We start from the raw sequence: 27322 nt of genomic DNA on the forward strand, positions 1-27322 counted from the left end.
AGTTATTGAAACTTTAATAACATCTACTCGCAAAACAAATATTCTGTACCCCGCCTTTACACTTGTTGCTACTGTAAAAATTACGTATGTAACTTTAGTAATTGTAAGAAATTACTAAGGGGTTTATCATACCTAAGTAAATTAGGACACCTTCTTAGATCAGTAAAATTTACAATTGTAAAGGCGGCCCTAATTTCCTATACCAGTAAGTTGTAAAATGTAAATACTTTATTTGTACTAAAATCAAGTAGGTAATATACTTATCAATTATTAGATCATAAAATCTTTTATTATACTTACGTGTTTTATTATTATTAACCACTATTCATTTTATTATAATTCACCTTCGGTTCTCTATTATATCGGGTACCTGTTGTGGTAGGAACCCTTGGAAGGTCTCTCTTATTGAAGTGGGTGGAACATGAAATAATAATTATTTGAAAGGTACAAACATATAAGAAAATAAAACACTCGAATAAAATAATATCATATTTATTTATCATAAATTATCAAGACAAAACGTTTACATTCATAATTATATTAAAATGCCTATCTATTAATTTGACATTCGCACAAATCAGTTACAAAATAATTTCATTCAATATCTCAAGTTGGTATATTTTTGAACACTTCGGTTTGAAACTCGTTAGGTTCTACTTATGTACTATTTATTCATATTCGTTTTGACACAAAGACTTACATTACACATTTATGCACTTCTAGGCTCTTCAGCATTACAGTACAATGAAAAGCGAATGTAAGTCGATGTGCGGTAAAACAGATATAATTTTAATTTTACACTTACGTATTATTTAAGCTACACTAAACAAGGGAGCTACACTGAGTGAGATTTTCGAAAGATTTATAATTATGCTCCCTCGCGTCTAAGTATGCATAAATTTTAAAAAGATATATAATCTCAAATAGTATAAAATTCTAATTAGAGTCAACTTCAAACATATTTCAAACATTAAAACGTCAAACTTAATTTTAAGATATGGGGCGGATATCAAAATGTAATGTCACTGAATTATTGAGAAGATTAAGCTTAATATGGTTGCATAAATATGATGTAAAGATATTTACAATGTTTATAACTATGGGCACTATAACTGGTCGTGTGGTTGAGGGTTTAATATAAACAGGTCTCTAGCACTAGTCCACTCCACGATGTACTCTGCTGAGTAACGCGAATGGCCACGAGACTTGTGCAAAATATCGGATGCGTGAAATAAGATTCCAAATATTAGATTTCTTATTATTATTTGTTCGATATCATTAGAGGTCTTCAAAGTGGTCACTATAGTAATAGTTCAGCTTTTGGACACTTAAAGCTGTCGTTTGTTTTGTATTAGTAGGTAGGTGGTGTTGGTGAGGGGAGTGGGCCCGGGCCGCGTGTCGCGCGGCACCGACAGCCCGGCCGCGGAGGCCGGCCGCCGCTCTCAAGCCATGTCGTCTCCTTTACCGTCCAACCGCTTCAGCTAAACATAAACAAACAATATTACTCATACAATTGATGATGCAATTGACATATTCTACTTATACATACCTATATAAAACCACCCTGTAGTTGAAGTAGAAGGTGGGCAAAGTAGGAATAACAAGAACACACAATCATTAAAGTTCATCAAGCAGAGACAGTGTTGACAGGTGGCGTTGAAAACATTGATGGAATGTGGATGATCATGCTCACGCTTGGTTACTTACGCTTTGTTCCACTGTCCAAGCGGTTGGGGCTAGGCGTCCAGTGCGCTTGCGAGGGCAATGTACTTTATTAACTTATTGTTTTTTATTATATTAATGTTTTGAGACTGGTCAGAAGCGTAATAATACACTATGATCTTATCAGTCGTAGGCCGTAGAACTTCCACTGCTGAACATATGCCTCCCCCATCGATTTTCAAAAGTACCGATTGAAAGTGGTTAACAGTCCAGTGCCGATTTGCGACCTTTGCCTATCATTGGACAACCTTATCCTATGCCAGCTTGGCAGTTTTTTTTTAATTTGACAACCTTTCGGTCCCCATCAAAAATGTCGATGAAACTAGCGCCATGTGTGTAAATTTGGAACTAATTCTACAATTTTGTCCAGATTCTTACAGTAAAGTTATTGAATTCATAGTTAAGCTTACCTCCTTCTCATCTCCAGCAACAGCGCGGTAACGAGGTGGGGTCTCGACGGGGGGTGCAGAGAAGCCATGCACGTACAACAACGCGGCAGCGATGCCACCAGCAATCGGGCCCGCCCAGTACACCTATACCAATCACTCAATTATTATAGAACCTTCTAGAAAGATTAGCTAAGTCACCTTTAAGGGACTTTGAGAATTATGAAGTATGGATTGGGTGTCAGGGACAATCCAACCTTCAATAATATGGAGTATGAATTTGCTGATTTTAGCTATGGTTTTTTAAGTGGTTATCAAATTCTTGTGCGGCAATATTCCTTACCCAGTGGTCAGCCCATTCATTAGCGACGAGAGCAGATCCGAAGGAGCGGGCAGGGTTCATTGCAGAGCCGGTGTAGTCAACTGCGAGTAAGTGACCCAGCGTCACCGTCAATCCAATAGCGAGGGGAGCTGTGGCTTTGCTGTCAGGCTTGTTCGGGTCGCACACCTATGGACAAAGACAATGTTAAAACTATTTTTTCTCTACGCCTTTAAAACGTGACCTCTTTAGTGTTGCTACTAGACAACAGATGGCGTTACTGGCCACTGACAATGATTAGAACTGACACAGTTTTTTTTTTAATTTATTAGGTATCTAAAGAAAATAAACCAAATAATATACTACTAGGTATAATAATAATATATTAGGTAATTGTCACTTCTGAACCGCCAATGAAGTGGGTGTAAAATAAATCTTTCAAAAACACTTAAATGTGAAAATGATCGATTTATTGTTATGATTAATGTTGTTTACATTGTCCAAGGCCCCGATTCTCCTAAGTTAATAATGTCAAAATCGAGTAGAAATCGAATCGCAATATGATCGTAATAGCAGTTTTAACCATATCGGGCATTCTGCTACTAATAAAAGACCATTCGAATTCGATTGACATTTGATTGGTGTGCGATTGGTCTGCTATTTTGATGATTTTGGTCTATACGGTAGTTTGCTGTACAATCATTTTGCAATCGTAAATCATTTGCAGACAAAATGATTCATTATTGAATGACAGAAAAGGATAAAAACGTTTATTTCAAAGAAAAAATAGCGGAATGCCACATACGCTTCAATCGTAATCGAGTCGGGATTGGATCTCAGTCGAATCGAGTCGAACGTCAATCGAATGGCGCTTAAGTAAAATTAGGAGAATCGGGCCCCAAGTCCACTACTTATTATGAACTACTCGTGTAAATGTTAAGTAGGTGAATACCTAAATACAGAAACTTTTATGGTTTCCAATGGCCCACGGCCCACGCTATGCGCAAACATAGAGACAGTAATGAGCTTGGATGTTGTTAAGGGGTGGACATACATTACGTAGGTAGAGACTATCTTGCGCAAACCAGAACTAAAACCTTTAAAATAAAATATACCTAAATATTTCTTAATTTTTTAACTTCAAACTGGCCTACACATAAACCTATAGTAGGTATATAGGAACTTGTATCCACACAAATAACCGTAAGTAATTGTCCAAAAACCAGAAATCAATCAACGCCAACGGAGCATGAAATAAGCCATTAAGTAGTTTTGTTTTACAGACACAGCTCGAACTTATTATAAAGTAACGGGTTTCTTTACCATTCGACATTGTTAACTTCATATATCAAAGGTACGTTTTCGAAGCTAGCTGCCAACTGCAACGCACGCAAATACACACAAACCAGTAGTGCATCTGCGGCTCGTGCACTCGGCAAAGCTCGCTTCTAAAACGTACCTTTAGTTTAACATGCTCTGTTTTAAAAAAGAAGCGGTAAGTAGTATAAATAACAATTCGTTGCAAGCACGTAGAGATAACGCAAATTATTCAATATGCCACTGTTTGTTAACAGAAATACCGTGCTCACATATTTAAGTCACACTAAAATGCAAACACTCAGGGTGCCTATTATGTAGGCAATGTATAATGACTAGGTACCTACTGCGATATTTATACCCTCTTCTCATCTAGACGAAATTAGTCCTCGGTTATTAAAAAAAAATAACGTTCTAATTTTTAAGGTAGGTGATTATTTAACTTCGCACGATTGGTAATATCGAATTACCACAATTCGGGGAGGTTGATTTAATTATTTCTAAAAATTGTTAATGTTTGTGTATATCCTTAAGTTGAGGTCTATCCATTATAATCCATTAAAACTAAGTGCACTGTTGAAAGGTAAATTTTTATAAGCAAGAAGTAGTATATTAGGAGAATATTTTTTTGTTTTGCTTTGCGTAGGTAGTGACAAATTGTCGACTCATCTTCTAAAAGTAAAGGAACCAGTTTCTTGGAGTGGTCTCCTACTCGCTCGAGATAGGAAACAATTGAATGTTGAAACTTTCTTTTTTCATCGCGTCCACGTTTGCTGCATTTCTGTTATGATACGATTCCCATCTCAATATCAAAATGAAATAAAAACCACCCAGTTGCGTTATAATATTGATTATGTTAATATGTAGCAGATTGTTGCCTACTATTTCGCGAATAAAATACTGTGTTCCGTCACGCAACGTTGCCTACTTTGCAGGGCTTTGTCTGCGTTTTTAGGAATCTACACGATAATCTTGCGAAGTTTTGTTTAATTGTACCTAGTCTTTGAATTTAACAAAGGCGAAGGCGTACTATAAGTAATCGTTCATTTCTTTACGATAAAGCTGTTCGAGATACTGATCTTCAGCAAACTACCTATTTCTTATTTTTTCCTCGTTAATCATAAAGTTAATTATAGGCGTCTCAGTGGAAACGGTGATTAAGTTTACCTTAAATATAATTAATTGACTGTTTCTACGGTTCCACTCTCTCTCTCTAAAGATACTTTTGTTAAAATATCCAACGTCTTTCCAAATGTTTTAAGATGTTTGTGTATCAAATTCTGTTCAAACTGTTAATCCCAGCTTACTCAACATTTGTTTCGAAGTATGTATCTATTATAGAAACAAAATTTTATAAGAAAATATTGCATTTGCTTCATTGAAATATACAGTTTAGACGGTGAATAAGGTTTAGCAGTTTACAAATTGAATAAATCATAATTTATGCGGAACTGTATTATCCTCCAAATGGGACCACTTGCAATCTACCGATTCATTTTTTCACAATACTTTTTGTTATGCCTGATAACAGGCACACAATCGCTAATGTAATTTTTCAAAACCTGAATGATTTACTACCTACACGAAGAGCGTAGCAGCCCAATGTCATTGGTCGTATCGGTATTAACCGCGTATAATTATAGCACAAGAGGCGTTGTAAGGACACACTAGTTATTTACTGAAGCGACATTGAATTATTACAATCCTACCTCAACCAGATCACGAAGGCATTAATATTTAAATAATATGTAAGGTAATACCTTATATCCTTTCGTGGTTAGTCGATGTAGGCAAGCGAGTCATCGGGGAATACTTAGAAGTTAAAAAATGCATGTCTGCAACTTGGTTTATTTCCAATCGTTGTCTGTCATTAATTGTTTTCAAGTCTTGTGATTTGTGATAAACAAGATGATTATTATAGCTGTACGTCTCATTTCTGCTCAATTTCTTACGTATGCTTATGTATCTAGTCTACTCAGTAGATATTTGCAGAATTTGACCATAACATAAAATATTAAAACGGTCTCAAATACCAATTATTCGTTTTGTAAAAATGAGTTTGTTTTAATTTTTCAAATACTTGCTTGAGTTTTGGTTATTTTGGATAAGTAAGATGAGGATAGGTTCGGATTGAGGACCCAATATCATCATATAAAGCGTGAAGAATCGCGTATGTCATAAAACAAAGCTAATAATCTTACAGCACGAAGCAGTTATTGTATTGTGATTTATTTTACGAACAATCGTATTTTTCCTTTGTCTAACTATAGAATACAAACTGTTTAAATATTTCATTACAAAAAGGCAGATTGCCGCACGTTTCCGCTAATAACTTTGTGTCACGGAACGACTGATGCGACCTCTGACAACGCGAGATTCGTTTGACAATTATTTCATGGCATCATTACGTAAATTAAAAAGTAAAGTTATGGCTAGTGCTGTAATACATTAGCTATAATTTTACGCTTTAACAATCCTTCATGACTTTGATTACCTATCTAATCAACTGGGTTATTTTTATGTGGATTTGGGACTCAGATTGGTAACATATTGGCCCAGATAGTAGCAATGTTATGGTAGAGCGAAGCGTAGAGCATTTTTCATTGTGAAGGAATTGCTTCTAAAAATATTTGCCCAGCACTTGGTATTCCAATAAAATATTTGCAAAAAGCAAGAATGCTTTGGTTTGAATTCCGCATTTGCTTAGCTCCATAGCGTGACAGACATACATAAATAACTGGTTGCAGCTATCGGAACTGAGTTTAATTATGTCGTGAATGACAAAAGATCATATTTATTTTTAGGCGTTACCTTAGGATTCTGCTTACGATATTTTTATATCTAATCTTAGTAATCTTGGTAGTCATTATATTGTAGTAATTCTGAGTAGGTACTGTAATTGTTTATTTCCTTTTTGATGTATTTACCTAGGCAAAGGATCTACTGTTCTTACGGGGAAATAATAATTTTGTCTGCCAGCTTCGATAGTACCGGAAAGCCAGTGATATCTCTAGCAACCTATTAAATTATTATCACATATTTATTTTTAATCTAGTTTGTCATACTATTTAGTCATCGCTTGAGTGTCCTCCATCTCTCATTGCTGTGGGTGTTTCCATTGGTGATTTTTGGCCATTCTTTGAGTTTTGATTACAATTTGCCTCCTCAGGTCACGTCATCCATATACACCATTGATTAACTCATAGGAAGTATGTTTTACTTGCTAATTTACTTTTTATTATAAAAGACGATCTACAAGGAATTTCTTTTTTTTGTTTCTTAGTTCCTAATATTTTAAGTGTTGCCTAATATTTTATAGGTACTAACTTGCTAAAAGAAATGTCGAAGATCACTCACCCCACAAACGACGAAGATAAGCACAAATCCAAGGAAGAACTCAATACCGAAGCCTTGGAGCTGAGTGACGTCGGTCCCGAGGCCGGTGACGCCGAGCTTGCCGGCCGCGCGCTCAGGAGTCAGCGCCTTCAGCAAGCCCGAGCCGGCAGCAGCACCGGCACACTGAGCGATGATATACAGCACCGCGCGAGCAGGCTTCACGCGACCAGCTGAAGCGAGGCCTAACGTTACTGCTGGGTTGATGTGACCGCCTGAGATGTGACCTATTGCCTGTTGAAAAGATAAGAATGGCTTTCAGACTTTGACTCAAGCTCATCACGTAGGGTGCTGTTAAGAGCACGCTCTTGTCCACTCCAATACCTCCATGTTACGAGATGGTTTTAAAGTAACAAGTTTCTTTAGGGCAAGAGCAGAAATTGGAAATGCAATTATAAGTACGGTAGGGCCACAGCTACGTACCGATACACTGGCATAGACAGCCAGACCGAAGGCAAGGGCGATGAGCACGATGTCTGGTGCAGCGTTGGTTCCTTGGGAGATGTTGATGCACGCACCGCAACCAAACAGGTTCAGTAATAGGTTACCTGTGTAACAAAAATATATTACAGTATAGGTAATTCAGGAAAGACAGGGAGTATTCATTATCCTTAAGATTAGAACTGGTAATATGATCATTACACCCATTGCGGTTTGGAATGAATATTGTGTAGTTAAATGGGCACAATATCATCAGAATTACAATGACTATAAGTTAACGCCTTCATAAAATAAAATGATGCAAACCGCCCTCTGATACTTCGATACTATTGATTCAGTTTTCCTTATATAAGTAGTTGTTCTGATTAAAAATAACTTTTTCGATGATAGTAGCGTATTGGAAAGATATTGAAATTACACCAGGCTTTTACTATCATTACTCTTACATTTTTCTCAGATAGCCTTGAATATGTTTTCCAGCAGTCTGGTTAAGTATCTGTACATTTCATCATTTATAGCAATTAAGTAAGATAGAGTTGTTTTATATCAAGAAACAATGCGAATCAAAGTAATCCGGTTTATTGAGATAATCCACGAGAGTATGTTTGAACGTGTTTTCCTTTGTTTGTTCATAAGTTTGCATGGAATATTTTTTTGCATCTCGTATTATGTAAGCCATGCCCAAAAGAGACTTTGCGATTTTAATAAAATTGTCGTTATTTACGATATTCATTGTATTGTATGACACAGCTCGGTTCGGTATGCAGCCTCGCCAAGTGTCCACTGATGTCACCTATTAGGGCTGTTAGATGCCTCCGTTTAAGGTGCTCGTCGTCGACACAATGTGGAATTTTATCATTCCTAGTTAGGTGTATTTTTCATAGAAAAACTGTAATTACATCTGTAGTAACGATATTATGTTGATTCTGCAATTAATCGACGTCTATGTTGCTTTAATGGCTATTCTCGCACGATGCACGACTTGGGTACTACAAATAACACGTATCAGATAATATGATTTGTACTGTATGACTTACCAATAAACTCAGCAAGGAGAGCCCTGCTGATGCCGGCCGCTCCACCAGTCAGCTCATCGAGCCCCAACTTCGCTCCTAGTTCACCCATGGCTCTGCAAACAAAACAAAAACATGCTATACTTTCTCAATATAAACACAGATTTATAAATAAGCACAAGATTAAGTTTACACGGAGACTGATGCGTGTCTGACTATCGCGTGCTTGCAAACATTTTGCGATCGAACTTAGTTCTTACCTATTAGGTAAAAGGTACCTTACAAATGGAAATAAATGGAAAACATAATTACTTATTCAGCTTCACAAAAGAGTATTATGACCGACTAATAACATTTTAGAAGCAGTAGAATTATGATACTCCGTATAGGCGAGTTTTTGTTCAAAACACGGCTTTTTTCCAAAGGTTGCGATACGCATCGCTAGTTTACTAGATCTGATAACGTTCACTGTTCGGTGATTAACATTTTCAAACAATGGAAGTGGTAAAGGGACCAGTGCGCAGTGGTTCGGTACCTAATAACTTATAGTTCTGTGTAGGTGTGTAATAGTATAGTAGGGAAATGGTTCATGTGATGACCGGACGCAAATTATACTAATTAACTATAGGGTGAACGGTCCAGTCGTTGCTGCTACTGTCACTGGCTCAACGGAACAATTCACAGGAAATTGGGAAAGCGCCGGATACCAGATAAAGCTCCGATGACTTTTGTCGGTGAACTTCACTGAATATTTTTAATTACAGTCATTTACGTCATCGTTTTGTGGAATAATGAACTTGTTTATGTATTTCCTGACAATATAGTAATTATTGCACATAAACGCAATGTAGGTAGGTACCTGGTTGATGTCATTCGTTCCCGTAATTTGCAATCTTTACACAGGAATGTTTTTAATAATATTAATTGTTTTTGAAAGCTTAGGTAAATAATAATGTATTTTATATATTCCATTTATTTCATGAAAAACAACATTTAATTGGAGCCTAAGTGCTATTTAATTCTCGTAATATGGATAATGGTTATAAACATCGTCAGTTTTCCTTGTTTCTTGAGAATACCTAGGATAGGTATTGGATTCCCTGTATTTTGCATTGGTTTTGAAAACTGTTTAGCGTAAGATATGCATAAGGTAGTTTGAGACCTTGGCAGTAATCCATAATTCCTTCGGGTGTGTGCAAGCAGTCGCAAGGTCTATGCCGTTTACCATGACCGCACCACTGAGTAATTATTTGCCATAAAAGCCTGATGTCAGCTCTTAAAGGGCGCAAAAGTACACGTATAGATATCTGTACTCAGTAATTTAATGCGTTTGTGCATTCAGTAACCTCCAGCCGTCTTATATTGTCTGCTTCTTGGAAAATAAGTTATTACCAGATTATTATCATGTTTCCTGTTTTAAATATCTATAAATAGCACTCTGAGGTTATGGTTTTGGCTTATTTATAACGTCTCGAATAAGTTTTGTCTCAAGTAGGTACGGAGATAGTACTTACGTAGCATTGAATTTCGGTGTTAAAAATCTAACTAATCATTGAAACATGTTATCATTTTGTCCGTCTGTCCATTTCATAATATATGTTCAACAAGAGGTAGCCCGTGTTTGAACTAGATTGAGATTTAGCTATCGTGAGTGTGTTAATACTTTGTGATAACAGTGAGTCGCTGCGTCTCTATTGGAGTGTGTGACTACCTCATAAGGCGTTGTTAGGCTTATTTATTTGTACAACCCTGATAATTATATTGTTGAGTAGATAATGGATTCGGTGGTTTGGTGAGATTCAAAATTACTACACCTACTTATTTTATGTGCTGGTCGCGTAACATTTTATACATCATTGTTACATTTAGTATATTTGGCAACAAGCCTATTGATTGCACTAGTGTACCTACTGCGTATAAAGTAAAATTATGAACCATGTTGAATGAACAAATCAATATTGAACCCATTCGCTTCAAGTTTTACGACTTGCACTGTACACGAAGTTACTGAAAGCTATGTTTAACCCAACGAAATGGATCTGTCCTATTTTTCCTGTTCTAACATGGCAATGCATTGACTCTCCTAGATAGGCCTAACAAGAAATTTAATTTTGCAAGGGTGCTGCAGAGCAGACTTTTAACTGACTGCCATTTATGGATTCATGGTTCGAACATGATATAAGTAGGCTCCAAAAGGATTAAGTATTTAAGTATTTATCTTATCGATACAACAGTAACTCGATTAGCTACTGTTGTTTAGCCCTGTACCTATTACTCTATGCGTATTTAAATACCGCGTATCGAATGGAATATATCCATATTCTAATTACCAGAGATTGTGTTTACGCTAGGCTGGATCCACGGACAACTGCGTGCAGGTGTTAATAATTATTTACCATAGCGTCACGCATTGATTACTATGGTAATACTTTGTACTACCATTGTCAGTGTTAATGGCGGTCCCGGTGAACATGGGGCAGTAGCCATCATTGTTTCTGGACTGACAGGAAGAGTCACAATGCTGCATTAGCCGCATTGGTGGTCATGGTCAGTTCCCCGCCAAAATACGCTGGGGTACCAAGTAGGTATAATGGCACGTTGAAATATTCTAGATTTATCTACACGAACGGAGCTATTTGGTCAATATTTCCAGTGGCATCAGAAAGAATAGTATCTAATAGGCGTGAACTGAATGATCAGTTACACAGGACATGTCTTCGTATTCCCCGGTGGGTTAGTTAGTGCGAATACGCTAAGGTCTACTTTACAAGTTTGTACAAGGATGCGGAAGTGACAAGTTTCTTAGCAGACAACCGTTACTTCAAGTGTTGGACGAAAAACTCCGTGTCAAATGTTTTGCATGCCTAATTTAAGATGTGGTGCGACAGCACTCGACTGACGTGGGGATTGGTAGAATCGGAATTGTTGTCAGACGTAATTACATAATTAAATTTGAGGGTGAAACGATGCCTTAACTTTATGGATAGATCTGTATCCCACCCAAAACAAAAATGTGAAAGACTGCCAAGTTCGATAATATGGGAATGCTTCGCCTATAAAAGAAGTGAGATCTGAATAAGTACCAAGTTCCATACACATACCTCAGTTAAAAATAGTTACTTTTTAATGATGTCACTTGGCAAGTTTTCACACTCCTTGTTATAAACCTACTAAACGCAATGAATCAAGTATTTAATTTTCTATTAAAACTTGCCAAGTAACATCATTAAAAAGTAACTATTTTTAACTGAGGTATGTGTATGGAACTTGGTACTTATTCAGATCTCACTTCTTTTATAGGCGAAGCATTCCCATATTATCGAACTTGGCAGTCTTTCACATTTTGTTTTGGGTGGGATTTCATTTATTTTTGTAAGGTTGTTTATTTTATTTTTTTCTTATGATGAAGTTAGTTAAAGAAATGTCTCATTTATACTATCTTTCAGATTTTTTTATATGCACTATGTTTCTTACAAATAAATGAACTAGATTAACTAAATGGACTAGATTTACCAACTGACTGACATGACATGTTATCATATATTATGTTCGTGGATCAAAGTTACACATTTGTTATTTTCGAAAGTGATTCACACTTGGCCGTTTTCAGATTTTTACTTTACTTTGACTAAATACAATCCTTTGTAACGAATTTCAGATCGGTACGACCATTCGAAGATATATTATATAAATATAGATAAATTTAGTTCGTTTTAGTTCCTTAGGGGTATACATTTACACCGGGTATAAAACACCTTCATTATTTTGAAACCGACTCACACTTGGCCATTTTCAGATTTTTCCCTTTACCTTGACATAAGGACCTACCTCCATGCCAAATTTCAAGTCAATACGACCATTGGAAGTGGTCTAGGTTTTTGATGAGTGAGTCAGTCAGTCAGTGAGTGTATAGTAAAAATAGCGATTTTCTGACGGCAATATCTCAAGACCTACAATAGGTATATTAATGAAATTTTGTATTTTAGATAAGTGATGGGGTCTCAACAGACACTAGAAATTTGATATGCGTAAATAAAATAGATTTTGAGTTACAGGGGGGTCGAATTTGGCCCGAAATGGTTCGTGTAATATAACCCACGGCCGGTGTGTCGCTTTTTTTGCTCGAACTTGGCGGACACACTGCCGTGTGTCTAGATTGTTATATTTTGTGATAGCCAAAATTCTAAAACGTATAACTATACCACGTGACTTATTGCAACAATTTCATACTCTACATAATATATGAACAGTTTATTTCATAACTTTGGTTACAAACTATACTATATTTCCGCAAAGGCAGAGTGCATAAAAATGGCTACTATTGATCAATCGTGGTTTGAATTTAAAGGTTGAAGTCTTTTATTCAATCTATTGATGACTGTGTATGGTGGATTTTTGCGAATACTTCCGCAGGAAACGTAATAATGTGTAAGTATCGATTTAAAAATACTAAGTATCCATTACAAATTACTTTTATTGATGATGGAATCGTTGTAATGACGTCATGATAAGGGAATGGTGGCAACGTAAAGACAAATTCACCGTTTGACAAAAATCATGTCTATAAATCAAGACTTTGTCAGGAACCTTTTATTTGCTGATGGTTGGAAATATTTACCCAAGAAGCTAAGCTTAGCTTAGGTCTAATGGCAGTAGATACAAGATAGGTATCATTAAAGTACTTAGTCTGAAAACAGCTGAAATATTTTTTCGACGTCAAAATAAATTGATTTAAGATTATTCTATATAATAAATGATAGTTTGTGTTTTTCCGTTACTCAGTGGGAAATTATGGATGATTTTTGAGTAGGTGCGTCCGACCTTGATTTCCCAGACCCGAAAACTATTATTATGATGGTATCTAAAATATATTAGTAGTAAATAAAACACTGTGATTATAACGACCTGACATGTCAGCTTATTGTATTGACACGGCCGAAGACATTAGTTATTCGAGGTTCAAGGCTACCATTAAAAAAGGTAACTTTCTGCAGCTTTCAATTAATTTCCTTTGGAGCGACGCCGACGTAACCAATGGCAAGCTTTCTTTGTCACGAAATCGTAAGGTAAATAGCATTTAGTTATACCTAATAGCAGTTTATCTTTTATAAAGATTGCAAGGATACTAGTGAAAAAATAAATCTTGAGACGATTTAAACACAGTTAGGTACACCTACAAACAAAAATAAAGCCAGGTATACTAATAAAGTAAAGGATTAATTACTTTTATAAATCACCATGAAAACAGGATAATTATGTAGCGAGCGAGTGATAAGTGATTGCTGGAAAGGCTACTGGAAACTGAATGGGGTCAGGGTGAGCCGGTGGAATGTGACACTTTATATATTTAAGATAACTTACAATTATGTGTGTCACTGCTATTTACGTTATTCTTCGTATTGTTTTACCTTATGCATATATATTTTAGAAGTTATGCTGATGACACCCAGACTTAGGACCGACTGTTTTCAGGTGGTGGTATTGTATTCGTTTCAGATGAAAAAAATGAGTTTTATGTAGTAACCAAATAGATAAATGAATAGAGGGTGTAATTGCAATTCAATATTAACATTAATAGCCCATTGGTACCGACAGGTATTTGGGTGCGGCAAACAGAATATTATCAGACAACTTAAGTGCTGTAGTATCATTAGCTCAGAAAGTTAATCCAATCAATAATTATCGTTATCGCAAAGTTAACTATCTCAAGAACCTTTACTAAATTATTCAACAACATTTTAATAGTGCACACAAGCCATTTTCAGGATAATAATATCCTAAGTGTTATAATGACCGGTCGTTTATGTCTGTTAAAATTAAAGGCAAAATGCAATAACTACCTACTCATTGTTTTTATTTTAATATGCATACTCATGATTTTACCTGTTTAAATTAGTTGCCTGTTAATTAATCGTGATGGTTTTACTAAATTAAATACAAATGATTCACTCTTTTTGCAAAGTAAAGGATGATTTTAATGAGGTAAAAGGTTTATCAATTGCAGTACTGAGTAGTACGGTTACCTCAGCTTTTTCCTGTCTTACAACCTATAAATATAATAAACCTAATATGAAACGTAAATCGTGAGCTCACCTGACCAATAAATATGCATTGCAATAAAGCAGCCGCATACTTCGTTAGATCATTCGTCACACATAAGTTGCAAGCTAATTAATTAGTAATAGAACTAATAGGTACCTCATTGTAATTTCACTCAGCTTCCTATTATTACACAGTTAAGTTAGTAAGGCCACATTACCGAGTGTCTTCGTATTCATACCGTGTTCAGAATTCGATTTGCCTTTAAACATTTCATTGACATTCCCTATACGAATTCTTAAGAATGGACATACCTTACACGTTACGTACTTTGTAGGCGCTATACAAATAGCCATTTTATCATAATAGACCCGTAATCGGTTATGATTGCCAAATGTTTCGAGCCTGATTATCATTCTAGGTTGGTATCGATTATAGTCGAAATTCCAAATCGATCATTAATCATTCGGACGGTCGTTGTTGATAAGTTAGTGATTGACGGTGGTCGTAAAAGTTGGGGGCTCTTACTGAAATAAATGCTACAGCACTAGTTTGTTTTTGTCATGGTCAGGGTTACTTTGTTCCAGTGGCTCGCTACTTTACATGTAGGTATTCATATGACAACAATAGTTTTTATAGAATAAATTCCACGTTTTTTCTCAAAACTTGAAGTGGTAACTTGAGGCACTTATATCTAGAGAGTAGAAGCCGTCAAGATGAATATCATAACAGGTTTTTGACAACCACAGTTAAATTACCGTCGTGCAGGCGTCAAATAAGTTCCTTTACTCAAACAAGGGTCACTGACCTACGATGCACTGGAGAAATTCCCGATATGAGACCGAGTGAACATACAAAAAAGATTCTACTTTTTATGCAGTGATCCGTTAAGTACCTATCTGTGTTAAATACATGCATTAAGCGTCCTTTCTATTTGGAAAAAGTCTAAGCTAGGCTAGCTTGTATGTTATTTTTAAAAATCTGTATGGGGAATAACTTATGTAGTTACATTCTGCCTGCACATCAAAGTCTAGTTCCTTATAATAAATCACAGTATTTATTGTAAGTAAAGTTATTTTCCAAACAAAAAATATTATGAATCGCTAGATAAAACTAATGTTTTGTGCATAGTATAGGTAGGAAAATCCTTTGTTGAAAATGTATAGCAATTCATTTGATTTAAATATTATTGTCACAGGATGGTCTGCCAACAAGTGCACGCAGTAACGCATAAGTTTACGATTTGTGTGAAACCGACACTGACTCCGGCACGCAGCCACCAAGCCAAGATCGTAAACCTTAACATTATTGTTTGTGTGTCTTGCTTACGACTAAACACAAACCAAAATAAACAATAATGGTAGGATGTAGAGCACTTTAAAACTACACCTAATTTTAGAGTTAGACCCAAGTCCGCTGAAGGATGCGCTATTTAAAGATAGTGTACACTATTGAAATAGACCTTTTCAGATTTTGAAAGATCGCGTAATTTTCAATATCAGTTCGAGAGAGCACACTTCATAAAACATGTATTTATAGAGATTTCTCAGTTCGATATTGAGATGATCTTGGCCTTATCCCACTATCTACATTTCTTAAAGATTTGGGAGATAAATACGTCACGGTTGGGTAAACATTATCATATCAGAGCATTACTATCTATCACAAAGGAATTTGTTTGAAGAAAAAGTTATTTTTAATCCGTCTACCGGAGCGGCGACGACGTCATGCTTTTATTTATTACCTTAGATAAACGTGATAACTTGATTGTAATTTTTGCCAAGGATTATGTAATAATCGCGGTATTAGCAATAATTAGTGTAGCATGGCCACATTTCTTATACTTCTGCGGCAAATCATTATGGCATACCGTTACGTAAGTTTGAACTTTTAATTGGACCAAATTCTCCTATGCATTCCATTCCAGGATTTTACCCTTGGAGTAACTTACAAGCATTACAGATTTATTATGCAGGTACTACACAAATTCCGATATGTTGGCCTTCAGAAGGAATTCAATGTTAATTCACAATGACAATTTGTCCCAGAGGATGAAATGTTAGCTGTCCGCGTTGAGCAGCCTTCGAGTTTCCTTAATAGTCTTTGGCGCAGACTCAGCTCACTCAGTGGCCTCTACCCGCATGCAATCATTATCAGAACCACTTAATTATTCAAAACATGGTTCTATTATAATGAGAAAAACCCGCTTAAATGGTAAAAAGATTTCTATGACACACGCCGGATACAAAACATTACAACAAAGGAAATAATCGTATTATTTTTTTAATGATTAGCGAGAAAAGGCACGCGATAATTGCTAATGAATGGAAAATATTATCTGCATAGTCTAGCAGTAATCGTTTGCATGAATCATTTTAATGATAAATATTTAAATTATCCGCAAGTAATGGGAAGCTAGATTTTAACACCGATACGGCTGAGGCGGAATGAGAAGGTAATCGAGACAGATGCGGTCGCGTCATGTTAATTCAAAGAATCACAACAAATGGAAGCTTTGCTACGTACCTAAGTAGTGGTATAGTTTCGTAATTTATCTTTTTAAGGTAAGCAGAATTGGGCCATTGACAGGGAGAGTGAGAGCGTTTTGGTCAATTCTTATGATGAACAGTAGGTGGTTCAGGTTGCTAACCCATCTTCGCCTACGACTGCAGTAATTCGCTTCCCTCAATCGTCAGTTACAACTATTACAGCGTGGGTCGAGCAAAGTGGTCCAGCAGGTCATGTTCTTTTTATATCCAGATCTAAATAGAAACAATGCTCCTAAACGAATCTGACAAAATGGTCCTATAACTCATAACCCACGTGCAAACGGCACAATGATGTGGGTTTTTGATGGATGGATCCTCATGCCTATAAGTAAGTTGATTTATTTAGTTTAATTTTCAATCATTTCGTCCAGCAGAAAAATAAGCAAGACAGCACTGCTGGTGAAGTCCTAGAATTGTCGGAATCACGAATCATGTGAATAGTTAAATGACTAACATTAGGTAAAGGACTCTAAAAGAATTTATTGTTAAAACTAAGGTAAGGTAGGTATAAGTAGTTATATGAATTTAATTTAGAAATGCTTTGGCGTAAAAACCGGGCCCAAATTTTGGGATATTAAGCTACGTCACACTTGGGGTTTTTTTAAAGTTCCTTTCTAATTGCCTGTATTTCTAGAACTATGATTGTGGCATTCGAAATTGGATTTACCGAAAAACCAACCATTAATCACATGACTCATTTTATTTTACGAAACAATTTAAGATGTATATAGAATTTATGTGAAGACAACCATTCCACCACAAAGTATTTTGTACTTACGGAGAACTTTAAGATCTGATATGGAACTTGCCTTATTCAGGTGTTTATAAAGCTCATTTTGATGATTTGAATTATAGTCCAAATTCCATAATACAGAAAGAACACTAGTATTAATTAGACAGTCCATTTCGAAGACACACCTAACTATCGAATAAGAACATAGGCATGATGTAGTAATGGATCCACGCCACAAATGGCAATGAGGTAATCGTCGGCTTCCCTCAGGGGAGGCGCCGAGGCGCGCCTGTTTAACGTAACTGTCCGCTGACACCGCATGCTGCCATTCTAATATTCTAAGAACGTTGAAATATTTTATTGTTTAGCTATTATAATAGTTCACGAAGGTGGGGCTTTGCGTAATGTTCAATCAGCTGGAACTTTAATACAGGAAAACTGTTATAGGAACATTGTTCATTTCCAATTCCATGTCTTTATTTTGATCAATTTCTTGGCTGTTTACCGGCGACCGCATAATTCAATGCCTTTACATTGGAACAATATTTAAACAGTGATTCTTCCCCTCATATCTTTAGTAAATGTAAGCAAATGACAATGGTAGGCTGTTAGTTTCCGGGTTTAAGGATCTGACAGACTGACACTGGTTGGTACGAATTGGCGCCCTACCACCTATTAATGTCTCCAAAAATGTTTTTGTGACTAGTTCACCCTTCGTTTGTATAATGTTCTTGTTATTTAACAAACTACATTTTATTATTTTTTCCTTTGCCTCCACGTTTCTTGTTTGTGATAATCGATGTATCTATTTAACAAAGTCTTGTGGCTTGTTGGTAGGACGAAAGGACTCCGTATAATCAACCTAAGTAATTTGATTCTTCATGCATCGTTGCACTTACAACCTTGCATCGTGACAGATACCTACCCTTTACCTGCGTTCAGATATTTATATGAAGGCTTATTAATTACTTATTGTTTATTGAGGAAAGTTCCAAAATATCGGCTACTATTGAATATAACCGGTTGTATGAATAGCAAGGTCAGATTTTCTGGTAGTGTACTATTTTTGGAATTTCTTAATTCTTTACCAAAGTTTAAGGGCACATACCGCATTTAATCGACAAGGTTGAAAGTGCAAAATAAGTTCGAGTACCTACTTGGTTTAACTTAACACTACATGCCCGTGAACGTACAATTGCATAGAATATCATGAAGATGTCTGAGACTGCAGAGGATTGATGGCCCTCAATATTTCATTTCCTCGATCTATGTTCAAATATTTTGCGACCTACACGACTTGCATCCCACTAAAGTGTCATGGATAAAGATCTTAACGTTACACTGCCTTTACTGGTACTTTAAATCTTATTCAAGTTCACTATTTTATTTTTGTAATATAGATATGCATCTACAAGAAAGACATAGTGGCACCAATTGTTATTGCTCTCCCATTGTTAGACGTTCAACTGTGCTTATTCCTATATCTCCAATTTTGACTAGTCTAGGTAGATGTGTAATGTAATGATTTCACAAGCGTCTGAAATCATTTGCAAAGTAATCTTGATAAACGATAGGTAAAACCAAGAAAATTAGCAGTCACACTCAAATAAAAAATATTTTATCGCTGATAAAATTGTAGACTTAGGTTTACACCGAAATAAAACTTGTTCTTTTTACTTCAATATTATCATGCTTTTATCGTCGTAAATAAATCAATCATTGTTTATTATTTCGTCGAAATATTTTCCGGAATTAAGAGTCTGATATTTGTTATAATTTCTTTTGTTTGCATATGACGATATTAAGATTAAAATATACCTGCATAATTATGACGTCTGTATCGCTTACCTATCTCAAATACAAGATAGTGAGCAAATACAATTTACACACACCTATGTTTGTCTGCATAATGCATAAATAGAAACAAATCTGATATTCACTGAAGCATATTCTCTGGTATAGGCACTGCTGGTAGTATTACATAATTGAATAAGAAATAAGATCACAAAAATGCAGTTTTGTGATCTTACTTCTTCTATAAAAAATATAGCTTTAGAGAATAAGAAACAATCTCAGAAGACGTTTTTGTGGTCTTGGTCAACAGCCTGTCATAAGATCTCCTTTAGGTATCCATCCCGTCAAACCCATTAGAAACGGCACAATGATTTGAAGAGTAACGTACAAATACGTTCTAAGAAATATGAGAATGTGGTTAAAGTAGCTCAACGGCTTGTGAACATATTTTTTTATTCGTCAAAACCAATGTTATGGTGCGATGGGCGATTTGTATTGAGGATGTTCTAATTGTGTTATAATTACATTTAATTAAATGGTTCAACTAACTACAGAATATAAACGCGCGGACCATTTAAATAATCATAATTTGGTATGGGAGTTTGGGTGAAGCTGGAGCGCGGGTGCCGCGAGGTAGAGTCAATTATCTATGGTGCCCACGTACGTACTCGCGTGTTTTTTGATTCTCTTTGAGATAATAATGGTGGTACTCCGGCCCGGCCATAATTGCATCCCGAGAACTGAGAAGGAAAAAGATGGGGTTACGCTCCGTAAGGTCCCATGACTCGGTAATTTTATAAGAAAAAAAAAGAAACATTTCGGAGATTCACGTCTCTGTTTGATTGCGCTAGTTTGAGTAGGACAGACGAGCTACTAAGTTCAATATCCATTAACTTTTTTCTTATTCGGACACGCTCTGATTGTTACAAAACCTTTGTACAAGAAATGAAATATTTCGGCTTTTTGTAAGTGCCCTCAGGCCTTTCGGTCCTTAACACGTTCTTAATAGACTAGTGAAGTTCTAGTAGTTTCGAATATTGTTGCTGTTTTATTTTCAATAAGTGTATTAAATAATATGATAAGTCCGATATTTTTATCTGTTATTGACCTACTCGGTGACTTCCGCCGGATATCTTAACTATCTAATCTGTCTGAATCGAAAATAGCAATAGCGCGTCTTAAAGTCGTTACAATTTACATAAAATGTATAAAACACAGTACGTGTAAAACCTATCTTGGAAAATCACATTCTTCAGCGCTAAACGCAGTAGCAATTTGTAAAGTGAGTCAAAGCACATAGCGCGTATTGGATATAACAAATATGTGTGAAGCAAGTTATCTTAAGATGTGGCCGAGTAAATAATTGCGTACAGTATCAGCAACATTTTATCACTTTACTGTTTAACGAGCTTAGTTTTATGAGCTCAGTATAAAAGTGTTTTCTTTTTCGACATCTTTATATAAAAATGAAGTAGGTTTAGTTAGGCTTCAGGGGTAAGTAAACAGTGAGAGCATTCTTATTAAGCGCTTTGAAGGTTTATTAATCAATCGCATTCGCCTAATAAAAGATTAAAGTTTTAAAATGCGCTGCTGCAGCTTTTTTTGTTGCATGTTATATCTAGATTCATGTACTTATTATTATCCGAAATGAGAAGGAAGTTCACATGATGATGTGATTTTCAATAAATGCGCAATAAACAAGCTCTGCACCAAACCATTTTACGTTTAAAGTTGGAATTGAATCGGAGTAGAATAATATACAAATCTTAAAAATAAATATTCGTGAGTAGGTCCGCCTCCTGTGCATTCATGACACGGCTTTATTTATAGAAATTCAAATTGGATTGAACTTGATAATATAATTTTGATTACGTCACGTATTTTCGTCGACTATACAGACTATGTAGGTGTATAGGTACATGCAATTACAATAATATACAAAAAAACTGTCGGTGTGATTCAGTCTCATTAACCAGCTCAGGTTTTTTGTGGCTACTGAACTGCTCGACAAACTGGTTCCGTGCCCAATGTCAAGGTTCCACGAAATGATACAACTGAACCGAAACACCGGGCTTTCCGACCGATTTTTTTATTTCGTTTATTTGGTCCTATGACATGCGAGGATAACTAACTCCAGTTGAGCATTAGGTATCTGCAGAATGATGCATTCGAAAATGTATTTTCGGAAATTCCTGACCTGAATGACCTGCCCCGAAAAGACGTCGGCCACCGAATATTTTCCGCTACTCATCGTTATCAAATGCTAAAGTTGGGTAATATAAAGCATGTCACACATGCAATGCAGATTGGCTGCGACCAAAGATTGTGGTTATTTATTTTATGGCTACGACGATCTTCGTAATGGAAAGAAAAGAAACTTAAATCCGACTTTTTTTGGGATTAAACGGAGTTACTTATAAATCCGGTGAATTAACTGAGTTTACAGCCTATAACGTATTTTATGCTTCAATTACCCTTGGTCGTAAACCGGGTTTAAATACTGAATCATCTTGAAGCTTGTCGTTAGTTGGTAGAATGGCCGATCGATACATGCCTAAGATTTTTTTGAATACGAAATGGCCAAATCGATGGTGAAATAAACGATTTGATTGTAATCGAAAGCATTGATTTTATTGCTTGGAATTTATTCCAGTTATCACGAGGTATCTATATAGTATTACTAAGTTTGGTCTCAAATACTGCGAAAGCAATCAAGTGTAACGTTTGTGGTGTATTTGTATCGAATATCTGACAGTGTAATAATCTAGTACATAGTTTATTTCATATCCTGAATGAAGCTAGGTAATGGTATCTACGCTTCAATATAAACTAATCTCGTCACCATCGCGTGATAACTAATTGCGGTCCCATGACGTTTATTCAATTACAGACTTCTAATTACTAATTATAAAGTCGTACAATTATTGCGTTATCAATGTTTGGCCCTAATGAAGGATAAACGCCTCATAGATTTATATCGCGATTCTGATGACTGATTAAATACCTTTGCAATTTGTTTACTCAACTTGTTAGGTATTCATTTATTTGATGTATTTCATATGACGTTCCTTTATTGATTGAAAAAGCTTTCACATTGTTTCAATTAAGTGGAATAACAAATGAGTTCGCATTTGTTTGCTATTTATTGCTACATATTACAAGCTTGTGCATGAATTTTCTTTTGTAGGATATAGTCAGATAATTTTGATAATAAGCAAAGTTCCTCTCCTTTTTTTTAACAACTATGTTACGTCTTCCTCGGTTTTACTGAAAAGCTTAGGTAAGTACAAGCCATTTGCTCAAAATGTCTTTGAATACCAAAATAATCAATCAGTAGGTAGGTATGCCAAGTCCTGCGATTTTCTTTTTAGATAAACAACTAAAATTGTGCAAAAGGAGGAAAACCAGCCAATGGCAGTTGCCATTCTAGAATTACATGTAGGTATGCAATTATTTCCTTTATCTGATACTCAAAAAGTTAACTTATAGAATAAGCCTGCTCTTATTCCAATAGGAAATTGAACTGAGATAAGATGAGTATCTATCTAGCCAATCTGAGTGTAAACACTGCCTACGTCAAACAACAAAATAAACATTAAGAATATTGGAACTGCCGCTGAAAAAGTGAAAATCTACCAGCGTTTAGCTACGAGACCAAAAGAAGGTGCATTGTTATTTTTAATCCGCAAGGTCAAGGTAAAAGTATAATAGGCGTTTCAGTACCCTGTAATTTATATATAAGCTTATATACAATCGGAAATCCGGTCCACATTTCTCCATAATACATTTTGCCGTCCGGCACCCCGCCTTCACAAAGAACCGCATTAATTTGCATCGATAATTTACTTTTTTATTTTAATCCGTGAAAAATTTACAGGTATGTTGTATTTTGACAAAATGATGAACGAGGTTGTATGGCGGCAACTCGATTGATACAGCATGTCGTAACTCATGAAGTCGTAATCTTTACAAGCCGAAAGATAAACTTCAGCAAATATTTGTATGGGTAACAGCTGTCTCTCGTTTCGGTCGAGTGTTGATGTGAAAGAACCCAGATGATTGACATGGTCCACGGCACTAGGTAAACATGTCACACCCGTCAGTTCAACTGTTTATAGACAATGGCCTAATAAACTGATTCTGACTGACTAATAATGATTAGGAGCGAACGTATAAACTTAGGCTTGCTTTAGTCGGGAAATTCAAATTGCTGTCTGTATCTACGTTACGTTTTCCTGTTTGTGTTAAATGACTGAAATAGGTAAAGGCATACCTAAATCTACTTTTGGAATTAAATACCTAAGTGATTCATCAAATGCTACCTGAATGAGCAACTTATTAAAATGTGTTTACTATCAGTCTCGCTCATACGAAGTTACCCATGTATAATCATTTAACATTCCAACTGCTAGTAATTTTAATGTAGGAATACGACCATTAGCACATTATTGTAATGAATGAAGTAGCATAGCTGACAGAAGCGTGATACACTTGAAAAGCATGATTTTCCACGGTGATCGTGAACGTCGTTGACGAATTCAGCCGTTTTCCACGCTGTTCGTCACACTTGTCAAATGACGAGTGGTTCTGTACATGCGTGCCACGGCCGATCGGAAGCCAGTAGCTGTCACCATCAGTTATACGACTGGTATCACACATATGGCCATCGTTTGTAACATATGTTTGGTCTATTCGACTCTTTGTTTATTCATGTGACATAATAAAAATGTCGAGGTGTTTTTTTTTTTAGATCCTGTTTCAAAAATCGTCTCGGAATATTTCATTTTTTTAGACTCAGGTACTCAGAGAACTACACCAGATGAAAGATATTATAATTCACCAAAACCTGGCGTTGCGAGTTATGTTAGTGTCAGCACGAAAGCATTTTATTGCGAATTCGCTGAAACTAGGATAAGCTTTTCATATTTAGATGATTTTATTGTTGTCCGATATGAAAAGCACAGTGAACTCTAAATAGAATATTATATCAATCTTGCAATTCGGTAAAGAATAAACGGAGAAGTCTTTATTTTGGGTTTCATTAAGGATTATAGTACATATTTACATGACGTAGGTAAAATAAATAAATAATTACAATTCGGTAAATAAATAGTTACCTAAGAATTTAGCAGTGTTCAGTTACTATTGACAAAGGATTTTCACTGCTAATTTGTACTGAAATGTTAAGCTGTAGGTAGAAAACTCTGACACACATACAGAGTTTACAAGATAAACTTGTGTTTTACAAGAAACGCAAGTATTTTTACTATTGCCACTATACACCTACAACAGTACAGTTTTGTTCTTTGCGGCTGTATTCCTTAGGAAAAAATAACAATTTAATGGAACCTTTTAGTAACACTAACAAAAAGCTAATTGTTCGTCTATCTTTTGTTTTTTAGTATTATCCTTCATTAGTGGTTTTTCATGTTTGATTGCATCAACAGTTCGGTGAGTTGTAGACTCTTGCATGGAGATTGAGCGGTATTGAAGGTAAAACCCAAGTTCAAATGTGTAATGCTGATTATAGGGGGAACGGCATGTATCATTAATTTATTTCGTATCATGAAACTGATAAAAACAACCGCTGGACAGAGGCAAGAATCATGACTTTAATCTGGGAAATCCCTAAAATGACCGCGCTAAGTCATTGTCATTGCAGTTTTTTATCGTTTTGTGTCTGAACGTAGATTGAGTGGAATTTTTATCTTTCAGTTTTTCATAATATGAGTCCATAGGTTCTTTGTGAAGGGAAATTAACTGATAATGTCATGTTGCTTAACTGGACTCATGAAATATTGGTACGTGTTGAAGCATGTTATGTAATAATGGGTAGATAATTCATGTCAACGAACGACAAGCTTGTTCAGTTTCCTGCTACTAGCATGTCTAATCGTTTAGCGAGTTTGGGCCACAGCTCAACGTAGCACCACTGTGATAACTACCGGCTGTTGACATTGTGTGTTGTATTGTCAATTATCTCACTATTTTCATGTCTCAATGTCAACCTGCGGCCAATAATTCATGCCTGAAAAGGTTTTTCAAAGTTACGTCATTCGATTTGCTATTTATCGAAATGTGGAACGAGCCATATTATTGTTTTTATGGCCGGATCAAGATTATTCGACAACGTAATTAAGTGTAATTGGAATTCGCGAATCATTTTTATTTGTAATGCCACCTTTAAATGTTAATCATGGGAGATTAACTTCCTTTGAAACCTGGTTTCGACGTTGCATTGAACTTAAATCACGAGATAAGGAACAAATCCTGTTTCGTGAGAAAATTGTGTGTAAAATGTGTATGGCTGATATATTACGAATATCGTTATTGTACACAGGGTATTTTGGGCAAAGTTCTGAAAAAGGACCTAATGCGGTCGTGATAAGGAATTCGTGAGTGATATCTGTGCAGTGCCCTTCAACTCATGCCGATTACGACCTGGATTTTGGTTCCTCTGTATTGATACGACAAGGAGAAATGTAAACATTGCTTAAATTCATGAAACGTACTAAAACCGATAAGGCAGACAGTAAAAATATAGTTATATCTGCATATTTTATTTACTTTGTAACGTCTTTACTGTGGTGCGGTAGTAAAACCGATGTGGGTCTAACTGACTGAGGAAACGCAAATTCAATAAAACGATATACTTCTACCATGCTGGCTTGTTTAGATTGGTCCCTCCTCAAAAAATAATTGATTTGTATGTATTTTTACCACCAACGTTAATTAGGTTTTTTGTCAAAGTTTACCTACGTAAAAAAAATAAATGTGAGGGTTGGAAGATACGAAGAAGTTGACATAAAACTTGCATTGGTTTAGCAAAGCTAATATAAACGCAAGGACATATCATACCTACCTACCTCTAGATATAGTTTCCAAGGGTGAGCGAAATTCAGAAACATCGCGCCGCGGAGATGCCACATAAGTTTTTGTTAATAAATTAAAGAAAAAAAAGAGTGCCTAAAATAGGGATTGTTGGAGCTATAATTAACCAAGCCAAACACGAAACTACGTAGCGGTATCTTATCTTATCCCATTTATCAAATCGTGGAAATAATAACGTTTACGCACACAAAATTTGTCTTTAAATAATAAACAATTAGTTATCATCAAAATTAACGAGTGTTTTGTGCTTTCCTGTAATTACTGTCTAAATAGGTACTTACTAATACTTCCTATTTGTTTAATGCTAATCACCAATTTTGTTAAAACCCTACTTTTTGAACAAAAAATATAACCAAAAATCTTACAAAAAATAAAACTAAAATGCTCCTGAAATATTAATTAGAATGATTTAATACCTTGTCATATTATATCAAGACTGGATTTAAATAATTGTTATAAGAAAAAAAAAAAAAAATTAAAATATTGACTTACCTGGTTAAAGTTTAGACAAAAAGTCCAAAGTTTTCGCAGGGAACTCTCAAGTCGCTAGATTTATTCCTAAACGATGTAATCCACCACACTTATCTTTAGAAATTACAGAATTACAATTCTGGATAAGTGTTAAAACTAAAAAAAAAGAATTCCGTAAATCGATGTGCGTCGCCGCAAACGACTGTCGCGCGTTTTTGATCTTCTTTGAATAAATGTTTTGAACCAGCCGCCTC

The 27322-nt window shown here is 35.6% G+C and overlaps 1 protein-coding gene across 1 annotated transcript; it reads right to left on the reverse strand.

The window, feature by feature from the left end:
• Positions 1-476: 476 nt before the first annotated feature.
• Positions 477-27321, reverse strand: LOC110381033 (aquaporin AQPAe.a). The gene is made up of 7 exons (XM_021341250.3): positions 27090-27321; positions 8616-8707; positions 7561-7685; positions 7102-7371; positions 2452-2616; positions 2133-2255; positions 477-1481 (listed from the first exon to the last, which is right to left on the reverse strand). The coding sequence occupies exons 2-7, from the start codon at positions 8701-8703 to the stop codon at positions 1443-1445; spliced, it is 810 nt and encodes a 269-aa protein (XP_021196925.2). The 5' UTR covers positions 8704-8707; positions 27090-27321; the 3' UTR covers positions 477-1442.
• Position 27322: the final 1 nt, after the last annotated feature.

This window comes from Helicoverpa armigera, chromosome 5 (assembly GCF_030705265.1).
Source record: "Helicoverpa armigera isolate CAAS_96S chromosome 5, ASM3070526v1, whole genome shotgun sequence".
In the NCBI taxonomy this organism is placed as follows: domain Eukaryota; kingdom Metazoa; phylum Arthropoda; class Insecta; order Lepidoptera; family Noctuidae; genus Helicoverpa; species Helicoverpa armigera.

Excerpts from the sequence above, each read along its gene's own strand:
- LOC110381033 (XM_021341250.3), bottom strand. The coding sequence starts at position 8,703 with ATGGGTGAACTAGGAGCGAAGTTGGGGCTCGATGAGCTGACTGGTGGA. Across the intron at positions 7,686-8,615 it reads TCTCCTTGCTGAGTTTATTG|GTAACCTATTACTGAACCTG; the intron begins GTAAGTCATACA and ends TTTGTTACACAG. Across the intron at positions 2,617-7,101 it reads TTATCTTCGTCGTTTGTGGG|GTGTGCGACCCGAACAAGCC; the intron begins GTGAGTGATCTT and ends CTTTGTCCATAG.